At 45.0% G+C, this 13985-nt stretch overlaps 1 protein-coding gene across 2 annotated transcripts in view; it reads right to left on the bottom strand.

Moving 5' to 3' along the window:
• The window catches only part of TGM5 (transglutaminase 5), a 28962-nt gene extending 26180 nt beyond the window's left edge, over positions 1-2782 (bottom strand). For both annotated transcript variants that reach the window (XM_005877565.2, XM_005877566.2), the window contains exon 1: positions 2694-2782. In XM_005877565.2, the coding sequence (XP_005877627.1) occupies positions 2694-2703 (10 nt within the window). In that variant the 5' untranslated portion in view covers positions 2704-2782. The remainder of the gene's footprint in view (positions 1-2693) is intronic.
• Positions 2783-13985: the final 11203 nt, after the last annotated feature.

Below are 13985 nucleotides of genomic sequence, written 5' to 3'. Positions count from 1 at the left end.
GTCTCATCTGTATTTAGATTTTAAGAAATATGAACCAAAACATTTGACAAAATCCAACATTCTTTCATAATGAAAATACTCAACAAATTAAGACTAGAAGAAACTTCCTCAACCTGATAAAGGTAATCTATGAAAAATCCACAGCTAACATTATACTTAATAGTGAAAGATTAGCTGCTTTCCCCCTAAGATAAGGAACAAGACAAGAATGTCCACTCTCACCCCATCTATTCACCTGGATGGCTATAACAAGAAAGAGAGAAAGCAACAAGTGTTGGTGAGGATGTAGATAAATTGGAACCCTCTTATATTGCTGGTGAGATTGTAAAATGATGTGGCCATTTTGGAAGCAGTCCAGCAGTTCCTCAAAATGTTAAACATAGTTACCATATGACCCAGCAGTTCCACTCCTAGAGATTCCACTCCTATACCCAAGAGATTGAAAACATATGTTCACAGAAATTTGTACATTAATGTTGATAGCAGCATTATTTATAACAGCCAGAAAATAAACAACCCGAATGTTCATCACCTGATTAATTAATGAAAGTGGTATATCCATAAACTGGAATATTATTCAGCCATAAAAAGAAATGCTGAATATATTATAACATGGATGAAAGTTGAAAACATTATGCAGAATGAAAGAAGCCAAACACAAAGGCCACATATTATATGATTCCATTAATATAAAATATGAAGACTAGGCAATTCATAAAGGCAGAAAGTAGAATAGAGTTTAGCAGGGGCTGGGATGAAGAGGATATGGGGCATGACTGCTAATGAGCATGAGTTTCTTATAAAAGAAATATAAGCACAATTTTCAGCATATTGTAGGTGTTAAAAAATGTTTGCTATGTTGAATAAAGTTCTCTGTCTTTTGTATAATCACCCTGTACTTATTTCAAATTTCAGATTCAATGAACACGTGATTGAGGGCCTGATTACTGTGATAGGCACTGTCCTAGGTACCTTAAGACAGTTTTCTCATTGAATCCTCCTCACAACAGTAGAGGCATGAAATGTCGTGTCATCCACACTTGGCATAGAGAAAACCAAGGTTTAGGCAAATTAAATGTCTTGCCCAAAGTTAAACTTAAGGTTACTGGCTCAAGTCCTGTGCTATTTCCATTACCCAATAGCTACCGCCCATTTCCAGCCTTCACTCATGTTCAGAAAGGACACCCAACCCACTGCCAGTTGGGAAAGCACTTGGCTTTTTCCCAGTGGTGGAATGAGAAGCTCATTCTTTTTGGAGACCAGTTGACTAGACAGAGCTTGCTAACTGATCCTGATTCAGCTTGGGCACATGACCCAGACTACTCAACAGGAGTGGTAGCCTCTGCCTGACAGTGAGCAGTGGGGACAAAGCTCATCCTCTGGATGCATCTGGGTCCAGTTAATATCTACCTGTAACATAGGGATTATTCTTCAGCCCAGACACTAGATATTCAAGCAGGAGGTACATTTGACATTGGACATATTTGTTCTTTTTATGCAAGAAGAATGTGGTGAAATGATCAATAAAGTAGAAATAAAATGATAGGAAGAACTTTTAATGTAATTGATCTCAGTGTCTAGCTAAAGAGATACTCCCACACAAGCACAAAGAGGCATAGATAAGAACTTCCATTGCATCATTGCTTATATAACTGAAAATAGAGAAGCAACCTGAATGCCCAAAATAGGGGACTGGATAAATAAATTACTTACACCCATAATATGAAATACTATGCAATGTAGAGAATAGTGAAAATCTATAGGTACTGAGTGGCATGGATAGAGCCCTAAGGCATACTGTTGAGGAAAAAAAAAAGTCAAGCTGTAGAAAAATATGTACAATATGATTAGACCAAAGATATACAAAAAAAGAAGCCACACATACTAATATTACATTGAGCATATATATATATATATGAATATAAATGTATAGACAAAAGACTGGTAACAGTGGTTTCTCTGGAGGTGAGGCTGGGGTTGGGGTGGGGGTAAAGGGACTGACGATAGCTTTACCTGTAATTATTGCTTTATTTTATTCCAACTGTGTATTAGTATATTTCTTGTGAAATTAAAAATTTAAAAATTTAACACAAGACAGTAAATGAAGGTGAGTTCTGTTACATTTATAGAACTTTATAGCTTATTCTTATGATTCCAACTAACCATTTAATCTTCATAGCAGCTCTTTCTAGAGAGAGGGAATTGATATAGATAGAAGGGTGGTGGTGAGATTAGCCAAGATGAGGAAGAGACCTGAAGTAGGGGAAGAAGTGAAGATATGAAATTCAGAGACTTCTAGAGATGGAAGATAATGTCAAGATTGTCTCGTCCAACCCCCCTTGTTTTTTCAGGCATGGGGCCTGGGAACTGGAGAAGTGACTTGCTCAATGTCCAAGGGTCAACTGGTGGAAAAGAACAGAAACCACGACCCCCTAATTCCTGATCCTGCCCTGTCCCCCTGGGCTATAGAAGCCAGCATGTTGGCATGCAGCTGCTTGGCTGTGTTTACCTGCTGGCATCTCCTGTCTCCTGGTTCTTGGGCTACCAATTCTGAGGTTCCTGGAGTTTCTACTCCTTCTGCCTCTGTTCTTTATTTGCTCCCTTCTTCCTATGAATCCACCCTCACTTGACTTCCTACAATCTCTCTGTCTTTCTTGCCCCTGACCTCCAGCAGCCCCATGGGCCTGCCCTACCTTGTGCCATGGTGGCTGCCTTCAGTTCTCGGGCTGCTCCCCACGGAATAGCAGGATGGCCCGGAGCGTCAGGAAACTGGTCTTGGAGTGTCTGCTTCACCTTCCATCCCTGAGACGCCAGGAGACACTGGGGGCGGGGCTGGCTGCTGCACTGCCACCTGTTTACTGGGCAGATCACAACTGGTTTTCTCACTTGCCCTCAGGTTTTTCTTGGCAAAGTTGCTCTGCTAAGATGAAGTGTCATGGCCAATGAACTGTCAGGGCCTTGTGCTATATAGGCCTTTGACAGCTCTTGGGCAATGGGGTATTCTTTGGTAGGTGCTGTGCTGGGAGGAAGGGAGCCAGGTGGGAGTGGTAAGCTGATGGGGCTTCTAGGGCAGTGGTTCTCAACCTTCTGGCACTTTAAATACAGTTCCTCATGTTGTGACCCAACCATAAAATTATTTTCATTACTGCTTCATACCTGTAATGTTGCTGCTGTTATGAATCGTAATGTAAATATCTGATATGCAGGATGGTCTTAGGCGACCCCCGTGAAAGGGTCGTTTGACCGCCAAAGGGGTCGCGACCCACAGGTTGAGAACCTCTGTAGGGGGATGGAGAGAGGCTGCACTCTTGCAAGAAGGAGTATTAGGGCCACAAGACTACAGCTCACAATTGAGACCCAAGCCTAGGACTCTGCTAGGCACCTGAGCCCTTTCTTTTATTCTGAAGAGTCACTTCCTGGACATCAGTGCCATAGAGCCCACTCTGGGTCACTTTAGTATGACTTTTTTAAAAAAATATATTTTTATTGATTTTTCACAGAGAGGAAGGGAAGGGATAGAGAGTTAGAAACATCGATGAGAGAGAAACATCGATCAGCTGCCTCCTGCACACTCCCCACTGGGTATGTGCCCGCAACCAAGGTACATGCCCTTGGCCGGAATCGAACCTGGGACCCCTGAGTCCGCAGGCCGGCGCTCTATCCACTGAGCCAAACCGGTCAGGGCTAGTATGACTTTTTTGATATTTATTTTTTGTCAGAGGTATTGTCTTGGGTAAGATCTGCCAAGTCCCAGGTGACTCTTGAATAAAAGCAGTAGAGGAAGAAGACTTGGGAAGATTCGTGGAAGAGTTTTGGAAATAGATGAGAGAGTGGGAATGCCAGTGAGTGACCTTGATTCTAGTAAGGAAAGTACAAGTTCTTGGACTGAATGTGTAAGGGAGAAAAGAACTGATGGGAGAAGAGAGACACAAAGGGTGAGGGTTCTTCATAGGCAATGGGTGGGATGCTCTGAAGAACGCCCCCCCTTCCCCCTTCCTTTCCCTCCTGTGGGACACTTCTCCCTGTGTCCCCCTGCTTTCTAGGTTCCTTGTCCGCTCTTCTCAGGAACCTCAGTCACAGCTCCCATCTCCCCTCCTGTATTTCCAACTCTCTCTATCCCCAATCAGTATTTAAAGTGTATTTACTAGTATACATGTGTATATAGAATTCACTAACACACCGTCACCCACCTTCTATCCAAAGGGGAACGCCTGCCCGGCTGGTGTTGCTCAGTGGTTGAGCATCAACCCATGCACCAAGAGGTCACTGGTTTGATTCCTTGTCAGGGCACATGCCTGGGTTTTAGGCTCCATCCCCAGTAGGGGGCATGCAGGAGGCACTTGATCGATGTTGTTTCTCTCTCCTCTCTCTCTCTCTCACTCTCTCTCTCTCTCTCTCTCCCTCCCCTTCCTTTCTGTCTAAAATCAATATTAAAAAAAAAAGTGGAACTCCATCCCTCTCCCCTTCCTCCTGCATCCCTGGTCTTGGTGAGTGAGGACAGTGCCCACCCAGTCACTCTGGGAGAAACTGGTACCACCTATTTTCTCCAACTTCCTGACTTCCCTTAGCCCGTCAGTCACTGAGCCTGTCCAGTCCAACTCCTGATTATTTCCTAAAACTGGCCCTTTTCCGTGCCCTTGGTCTTGCCTTCCCTGAAGCCTCCACTTGCCTAGACAGCAGCTCCTAACGAGCCTCCCACCTATCCTTTTTCCAAATGAGTTGCCAACGTGATTTTTCTGAAATGCCCATTCAACCAGGTTGCTCAACATACAACAGTTGGGTCAAGTCCAAACTTGTCAACATCACCCCCAGAGCCCTTCAGGATCTTTCCCTCCCAGCCTGGAATCCAGGCAGGCAAACCCCTTCAGTTACCCAATGGAGACCTGCTCTCCTGCACCTCCAAGTTCTTGAATGAGTTGGTCTCTCTCTGAAATGTTCTCCTCTCACTTGTCTACTTTCTTGTATCCAGGCTCAAGCATTGCCCTGGGGAAGTCTTCCTGACTCTCTCTTCCACACCAGGCTTTCAGGGGCACCCCCTTTTGTGTTCTCTATTAGCCTAGTCATACTCCACATTATAAATACTTACCTATCTTTCCTTTTTAAGGGCATAGCCTGTGTCTAACTAGTATATCCGCAGTGCTTAATAATGACAGTGGTTAACAGGAAAACTACTAGAAGAACTAGTAATAGCTTTCACATTCCAGATGCTGTTTTAGTTCTTTTTCTTTTTTTAGATAACCAGGATAACGTGAATATAAAATTGAGCCCCTTTATTTGGACTTTATAACAAGGAAAACTTAGTAATAATTAGATAATTAGGGGTGTAGTTATAATTAGGGGTGTAGGCTTCCTAAATGAACCAGTATGCACGCTTTATTTTATGACTCAATAAAAAATTGTGTGTCCTTGAGCCTTCATTATTTAAAACTCTGATTTATCTAAGGCTACACAGTGTTCATTATTCGGCAAGGGCATCATGTCTTGGGGTCCAACAATGGAGGAGCCACCATTGTTGGGGTTTGCTGGCTGTTTATTGAGGCCGTCAATGAGACCATGCAAGATGAACATGTTTGTTTTAGTTTTTTATGTGCATTATCCCACCTAATATTCACATCATCCCCATGGGCTGGGTACTATTATTATTCCTATGTTACAGATGAGGAAATCAAGACTTAAAGACATTAAATAGTTTTCCCAACATCACTCACTAAGAACTGGTGGAGCTAGATTTGGACACAGTCAGACTCCAGAGCCCTGTGTAAGAACCATGCAGTACCTGAAGCATGGTTGGTTTTCTAGTTCCTATCTGCTAACTGATGAAATAAATTAAGTAAAAGATGATCCATGAATGAATGAATAGGTAAAGGCATGAACCCATTGTCACACTAGCTGAGATGGGAAGGAGAAATGGACATGGAAGCATAACCAATGGACACAGACACCAGGGTGGTGAGGGCATGAGCGGGGGTGGGGGTGGGGCAATGGAGGAATAAGGACACATATGTAATACCTTAATCAGTAAAGAAAGAAAGAAATGGACATGGGCAGGTAAGCTTAATTGTGGGGGGAGGCAGGAAGTGAGTGCAGCTAGGCAGGGCAGGTCTGGAGAGGTGGGGTAGCAGAGAGAAAAATGCCCAATGGCTACCCAGCAACAACCTATTTCATGGCTGCGGCTAATGAGCTGACTTATAGATGCAGCCTATCATTTGATTCCTACAAGTCATTCGTGGGAGAGAGTGTGCTAGGGGAGGGAGGCAGCTCTGATCAGAGCAGCTGGTCTCTGGGTCCAGAGTCAGGGAGGCAGAGGAGAGTCAGGGAAGCCGAGTGGAGTTGGTGAGAACCTTTCCATCTGGACAGAGACAAGGCTGTGACTGCAGGGAAGGGCCACAGAGCAGATCCTGGGACACTCAAGTCGGGAGGTGTGGAGGCACCTGCCATCCCTCCAGGCAGGCCAGCTCTAGCAAGGCGGGGGTGGGTGGCCTCCAGACCTTATAAGACTCAGAGAGACTAGGACCCTAATCCTGGTCCTGCCATGAATTCCCAGTATGGCCTTAGACAAGTTCCAGCCTCCTTGTCTGTAGATTCAGGGTCCTTGGCTCCGTAGTGCCCAGGTCTGAGGAGAAGGCAGAGAGCTCCCCACAGACAGTTGCGAAGGGAAGCCAGAATTGGAAGATCCAGGTGGGATCCTTTGCCTCCTTCCTCTTCCCACCCCCAGACATGGAGGCAGTGACCCGGGAGAGGTGATTAAACTCATCAGAGGGCCTCTGCATATGATACCAAGATCTTTAGAATACGCTTTCTCATTTGATCCTCACTGCAACCCTCTGAGGGAAGGAAGGCCTGGCGCTGTTTTATTGTTGCTATCATCTTGCAACTGAGGGAGCCAGGGTCCCACCACGAGAGAGCCCAAACTCTGTCCAGAGCTCTCTCCTTTGTAGCACACAATGACACTGAATAGCAGGGACTCCAAAGCTGCCAGCCAAAAGGATATGAGGGCAAGGTCTCTGTGACCGCCACAGGGGGTGGAAAGACCAGCAACCACTTGACAAGGGTGCTGCTGGCCTGGTTTGTGCCTCCTGCTCCTGAAAATTCCTTTTGCCATATATGCATAAGTCCTGGTCACTGACAATAGGGCGGCGAAGGCCTGGGGTGGGGCATGGGGGCGGGGCTAGAAGAGGTCAATGTGGGGCAAAGGAGACATATGTAATACTTTCAACAATAAAGACTAAAAAAAAAATTTTTCTTCTTTTGCCAGAGTTTATCTGTGGGCACAACTGCCTGGCTGGGTGACCCCCGAGGTTTGCTGTGAGATGAGGGGAGGGCCGGGACAGGAAGTAGAGCTGCTCAGGCCTGATCTCAGGGCACTCTCCAGCAGTGGCAGGGACCCCGGCATCCTGGGCCCTGGGATGGCAGAGCTATCAGGGAGCTTTGAGACTGTCTAGCCGGCTCATCTAACCGAAGTTCTAACCGAAGTGAGGAAATGAGGCCAGTCGGTCTTGCCTACGTGAAAGGAAGAAAACACAAAGGGTACGTTTTTTAAAGCCAATTTTCAGTTGGGGAGAGGGGAAATATTTGAAAGATCAACCACGAAGGCAGAGATGGCTAATATCCTAATAATTAGATAATTAGGGGTGTAGTTATAATTAGGGGTGTAGGCTTCCTAAATGAACCAGTATGCACGCTTTATTTTATGACTCAATAAAAAATTGTGTGTCCTTGAGCCTTCATTATTTAAAACTCTGATTTATCTAAGGCTACACAGTGTTCATTATTCGGCAAGGGCATCATGTCTTGGGGTCCAACAATGGAGGAGCCACCATTGTTGGGGTTTGCTGGCTGTTTATTGAGGCCGTCAATGAGACCATGCAAGATGAACATGTTTGTTTTAGTTTTTTATGTGCATTATCCCACCTAATATTCACATCATCCCCATGGGCTGGGTACTATTATTATTCCTATGTTACAGATGAGGAAATCAAGACTTAAAGACATTAAATAGTTTTCCCAACATCACTCACTAAGAACTGGTGGAGCTAGATTTGGACACAGTCAGACTCCAGAGCCCTGTGTAAGAACCATGCAGTACCTGAAGCATGGTTGGTTTTCTAGTTCCTATCTGCTAACTGATGAAATAAATTAAGTAAAAGATGATCCATGAATGAATGAATAGGTAAAGGCATGAACCCATTGTCACACTAGCTGAGATGGGAAGGAGAAATGGACATGGAAGCATAACCAATGGACACAGACACCAGGGTGGTGAGGGCATGAGCGGGGGTGGGGGTGGGGCAATGGAGGAATAAGGACACATATGTAATACCTTAATCAGTAAAGAAAGAAAGAAATGGACATGGGCAGGTAAGCTTAATTGTGGGGGGAGGCAGGAAGTGAGTGCAGCTAGGCAGGGCAGGTCTGGAGAGGTGGGGTAGCAGAGAGAAAAATGCCCAATGGCTACCCAGCAACAACCTATTTCATGGCTGCGGCTAATGAGCTGACTTATAGATGCAGCCTATCATTTGATTCCTACAAGTCATTCGTGGGAGAGAGTGTGCTAGGGGAGGGAGGCAGCTCTGATCAGAGCAGCTGGTCTCTGGGTCCAGAGTCAGGGAGGCAGAGGAGAGTCAGGGAAGCCGAGTGGAGTTGGTGAGAACCTTTCCATCTGGACAGAGACAAGGCTGTGACTGCAGGGAAGGGCCACAGAGCAGATCCTGGGACACTCAAGTCGGGAGGTGTGGAGGCACCTGCCATCCCTCCAGGCAGGCCAGCTCTAGCAAGGCGGGGGTGGGTGGCCTCCAGACCTTATAAGACTCAGAGAGACTAGGACCCTAATCCTGGTCCTGCCATGAATTCCCAGTATGGCCTTAGACAAGTTCCAGCCTCCTTGTCTGTAGATTCAGGGTCCTTGGCTCCGTAGTGCCCAGGTCTGAGGAGAAGGCAGAGAGCTCCCCACAGACAGTTGCGAAGGGAAGCCAGAATTGGAAGATCCAGGTGGGATCCTTTGCCTCCTTCCTCTTCCCACCCCCAGACATGGAGGCAGTGACCCGGGAGAGGTGATTAAACTCATCAGAGGGCCTCTGCATATGATACCAAGATCTTTAGAATACGCTTTCTCATTTGATCCTCACTGCAACCCTCTGAGGGAAGGAAGGCCTGGCGCTGTTTTATTGTTGCTATCATCTTGCAACTGAGGGAGCCAGGGTCCCACCACGACAGAGCCCAAACTCTGTCCAGAGCTCTCTCCTTTGTAGCACACAATGACACTGAATAGCAGGGACTCCAAAGCTGCCAGCCAAAAGGATATGAGGGCAAGGTCTCTGTGACCGCCACAGGGGGTGGAAAGACCAGCAACCACTTGACAAGGGTGCTGCTGGCCTGGTTTGTGCCTCCTGCTCCTGAAAATTCCTTTTGCCATATATGCATAAGTCCTGGTCACTGACAATAGGGCGGCGAAGGCCTGGGGTGGGGCATGGGGGCGGGGCTAGAAGAGGTCAATGTGGGGCAAAGGAGACATATGTAATACTTTCAACAATAAAGACTAAAAAAAAAATTTTTCTTCTTTTGCCAGAGTTTATCTGTGGGCACAACTGCCTGGCTGGGTGACCCCCGAGGTTTGCTGTGAGATGAGGGGAGGGCCGGGACAGGAAGTAGAGCTGCTCAGGCCTGATCTCAGGGCACTCTCCAGCAGTGGCAGGGACCCCGGCATCCTGGGCCCTGGGATGGCAGAGCTATCAGGGAGCTTTGAGACTGTCTAGCCGGCTCATCTAACCGAAGTTCTAACCGAAGTGAGGAAATGAGGCCAGTCGGTCTTGCCTACGTGAAAGGAAGAAAACACAAAGGGTACGTTTTTTAAAGCCCATTTTCAGTTGGGGAGAGAGGAAATATTTAAAAGATCAACCACGACGGCAGAGATGGCTAATATCCCCATGCCCCTGGGAGGCCCAGGAGAAAGCCTGCCCACTGATCCCCTCCAGTGACACAAGTCCCTGCATCACCAGACAGGAGGGGCAGCGACTAAACAAAGGAGGACCCATCACCTTGTAAAGGGAGCAAGTTTCCAATTTCCGTAGGAGCCAGTGCAGGTTCCCGGTCTCCTGTGGGCGGGCGGGGAGCCACCTGGCACAGCAGTGACAGCCCCATAGAAATGGCCTCGGCACTTAATGGGGACAGGTGCAGCTGCACACAGGGTGGTGTGGGTGTGCAGGCTCCTGCCCTTCCTGCCCAAAGCAGCCTGCGAAAGCAAAATAAATACAAAACAAGGAAGGAGGAGGAAGGGAGGAGGGTGGAGAGAGGAGCTGAGTGAACCTGCAGACTCACCGAGCAGGTGAGGAGCGGAGGAAGAAGCCATGCCTGAGCATCCGCGGGAGGATGTGCTCCTTCTCGGGACTTCTGGATGGCCTCAATTTTCCATGATGGAGAGGCATCAATTCGTAATGATAACAATTTTTTATTGAGTCATGGTTGACACATAACCTTGTGTAAATTTTAGGTATACAACATGTTCATCTGAAACACTTATATATTGCAATATGATTACCACCGTTACACCTCCATCATATCACATAATATTTCTTTTTTTGTGGTGAGAACATTTAAGATCAGAAGTATATAATACAGTATTGTTAACTATGATCACAATGCTGTACATTAGATCTCCAGAACTTATTCTTCTAACTAGAAGGTTATGTCCTTTGACCAACATCTCCCCATTTCTCCCAGTCCCAGCCCCTGGTAACCACCACACTCTGTTTCTACCAGTTCGGCTTTTATAGATTCCCCATACAGGAACACCTCATTGTATTGTGCTTTGTTTTATTGAACTTCATAGATGGACCATTTTGCAAGTTGAAGGCAAGATTCTCCACCAGCAAAGAGATTGCCACTTGCTTTATTGCAGTTGTCTGGAACCTAACCCGAAATATCCCCAAGGTATGCCTGTATAAGTGAGATCATGCAGTATTTGTCTTTCCCCATTTGACTTCTCTCCACTTAGCATAATGCCCTCAAGGGCCATCGATGTTGTAGCAAGTGGCAGGATTTCCTTGTTTCTCCTGGCTGCACAATATTCCATTGTGTATATACCACATCTTCTTTGTCCATTAGTCTAATGACACTTAGGTTGTTTGCATATCTTGGCTATTGTCAGTGAACATGACGGTACAGGTATTTCTTTGAGATAGTGGTTTCATTTCCTTCGGATATATAACCAGAAGTGGAATTGCTGGATCATATAGTAGTTCTATTTTTAACTTTTGAGGAAACACTGTACTATTTTCTATGATGGCTGAACAAATATACATTTTCAACAACAGTGCACAAGGGTTCCCTTTTCCCCACATCCTCACCAACTTTTGTTATCTCTTGTCTTTTGTTTGTTTGTTTTGTTTTATTTTTTAATCCCCACCCAAAAATATTTTTCCATTGATTTTTAGAGAGAGTGGAAGAGAGAGGGAAAGACAAAGCGAAACATCGATGTGAGGGAGGTACATCGATTGGTTGCCTCCTGCTCGAGCACCGACCAGGACCTGAGTGGGGAGGAGCCTGCAATTGAGGTACATGCCCTTGACCAGAATCGAACCCAGGACCCTTTGGTCCGCAGGCCGAAGCTCTATCCACTGAGCCAAACTGGCTAGGGTTCTCTTGTTTTTGTTTTTTTATGATAGCCATGTAATGATAACTTAAAAAACAACAACACAATGACACCCACTGAGCCAAACTGGCTAGGGTTCTCTTGTTTTTGTGTGTGTTTTTTTATGATAGCCATGTATGATAACTTAAAAAAAACACAACACAATGACATACAAGAATAAACTCAAAATGGCTAAAAGACATCAAAGTAAGTCACAAAACCATAAAAATACCTGAAGAAAACATAAGCATTAAAATCTCAGACATCTCACATAGCAGTATTTTCACCGATACATCTCCTAGACTCTAGGACCTAGAGCAAGAGACACAAAGGAACAAATAAACAAAGGGGACTACATCAAAATAAAAAGCTTCTGCAGAGCCAAAGAAACCATCAACAAAATGAAAAGGGAGCCCACTGTATGGGAGAACATTTTCACCAATGATACGGTAACCAACAGGGTTGAATCATTATGAACGTTTATTCCAATGCTGCTGGCAATACAGGAGAGCAGCAGGTCATCCACGAAAATCTGCTCTGCACCCCACCATAGCCGGCTGCCTATATTGGTAGAAGTACAGAGGAAAGTAGGGAAAAGGGCAAATGGGCAGTTTACAGATATGCAAAAGGGCTGGGGTCTTCAAAGGCCTTAGTGATATGCAAAGCCTGGGGTCCTCGAGGGCTGGTGATTCTGGTTTCTGGCTCCAGTGTCTGCAACAAAATTGTTAATCTTTCCATGATAATAGGCAGCTCCAAAAGGGGAGGAAGGGCTGCACTTCCAGGTGAGCTCCCAGGTCCTGAGTGCAGCTGCCAGCCAGGTTAGAATGTGCCTTCTTTAATCAGATCAAAACAATCACGGTTAACAGAGCCTAATTAATATTCCTTATAATTCTAGCTGGTTCCCCTGAAGCATGGTGGCAACCATGCTTGGTGGGAATTGCTGTTTAAAATTTTAACCCTGCTGACTTGGCTTCTGTACTTATTTGCTTGCTAAAACAATAGAAAAGTTACTTTGATTTTTCTGAACTTATGTATGCTATCCCAATCGATGCCTTTTTGCCTCTAAGATAACATACCCTTTGAAATGTCTGGGTAACTTGTAACTTCCCTTTTTTCTGGAGCCCCTGGGGCACAACCAAATGTTCTGGGCGCCAGGACAGATACTACAAATTCCTTCATTATCATGTTAATTGATCCTGCACCCACCTAAGTATGTGTCCATCATTTTACTTTTTATCCTATCACAGAGGTTTCCCCGCTTCGCTTAATCCCACCTCCTTAAATCTGTCACCAATGAATTTCATGTATAAATACGGATGTAACCCTGCCATTCTCCGGAGCACTATCTCAATTCGTTGAGGTTCTGCTTCCCGGCATATGTCGACAGTTTGGCTCAAATAAACTCACAAAAATTCTTTACAGGTTTCAATGGTTTTTTTACGTTGACAATCAGAACAAAACAATCACGGTTAACAGAGCCTGATTAATATTTCTTATAATTCTAGCTGGTTCCCCTGAAGCATGGTGGCAACCATGCTTGGTGGGAATTGCTGTTTAAAATTTTAACCCTGCTGACTTGGCTTCTGTACTTATTTGCTTGCTAAAACAATAGAAAAGTTACTTTGATTTTTTATATGCTATCCCAATGGATTGAATACTCCATTGTTGGAGGTTTGAATATCCCATTGATTGTGATCTTACTGGTTATCGAAGCACATTCTTCTGTACCTGGAAACCAGGACAGCACAATTACCCTAAATTGCCTCAGTGGCTACAGATAATGCATTCCGGTTGACTCAGTGGTCCCAAGACCAGGACAGCACAATTATTCTAAATTGCCTCAGCGGCTCCAGATAATGTGTTTCTGCTGATTCAGTGGTCCGAAGACCCAAAACTATAATTAATCTTTATAGATAACTAACTTGCTCAATTTCGCTTCTATTACTGCTTTGTGCAAACCAGGTTCCTCATTCCAAACCCAAAGATGTAATCGATACCTTTGTAATATTTGCCTATATAAGCCTGATGTTGCCACCATTTCGGGACTGGGAGATTTGGAGCCATAACTCCCTCTCAGTCGCTGGCTTATTAAATGACTCATTAATTTGGTCTTGCGTCCTGAGTATTTACTCGCGGGGTACATTACAATACCCCAACATTCTATTTCTGCCCCTATCAATACATCTGGTAAAGGGTTAATTTCCAAAATGTATAAAGAACTCATGCAACTCAACCCCAGGAAGACAAACAATACAGTTAAAAAATGGGCAATTTTTTAAAAATATATTTTATTGATTTTTTACAGAGAGGAAGGGAGAGGAATAGAGAGTTAGAAACATCGATGAGAGAGAAACATCGA

This window comes from Myotis brandtii, unplaced genomic scaffold (assembly GCF_000412655.1).
Source record: "Myotis brandtii unplaced genomic scaffold, ASM41265v1 scaffold521, whole genome shotgun sequence".
Lineage (NCBI taxonomy): Eukaryota > Metazoa > Chordata > Mammalia > Chiroptera > Vespertilionidae > Myotis > Myotis brandtii.
Note: the sequence above shows the minus strand (reverse complement) of the source record. Positions and strands in the feature narration are given on the sequence as shown.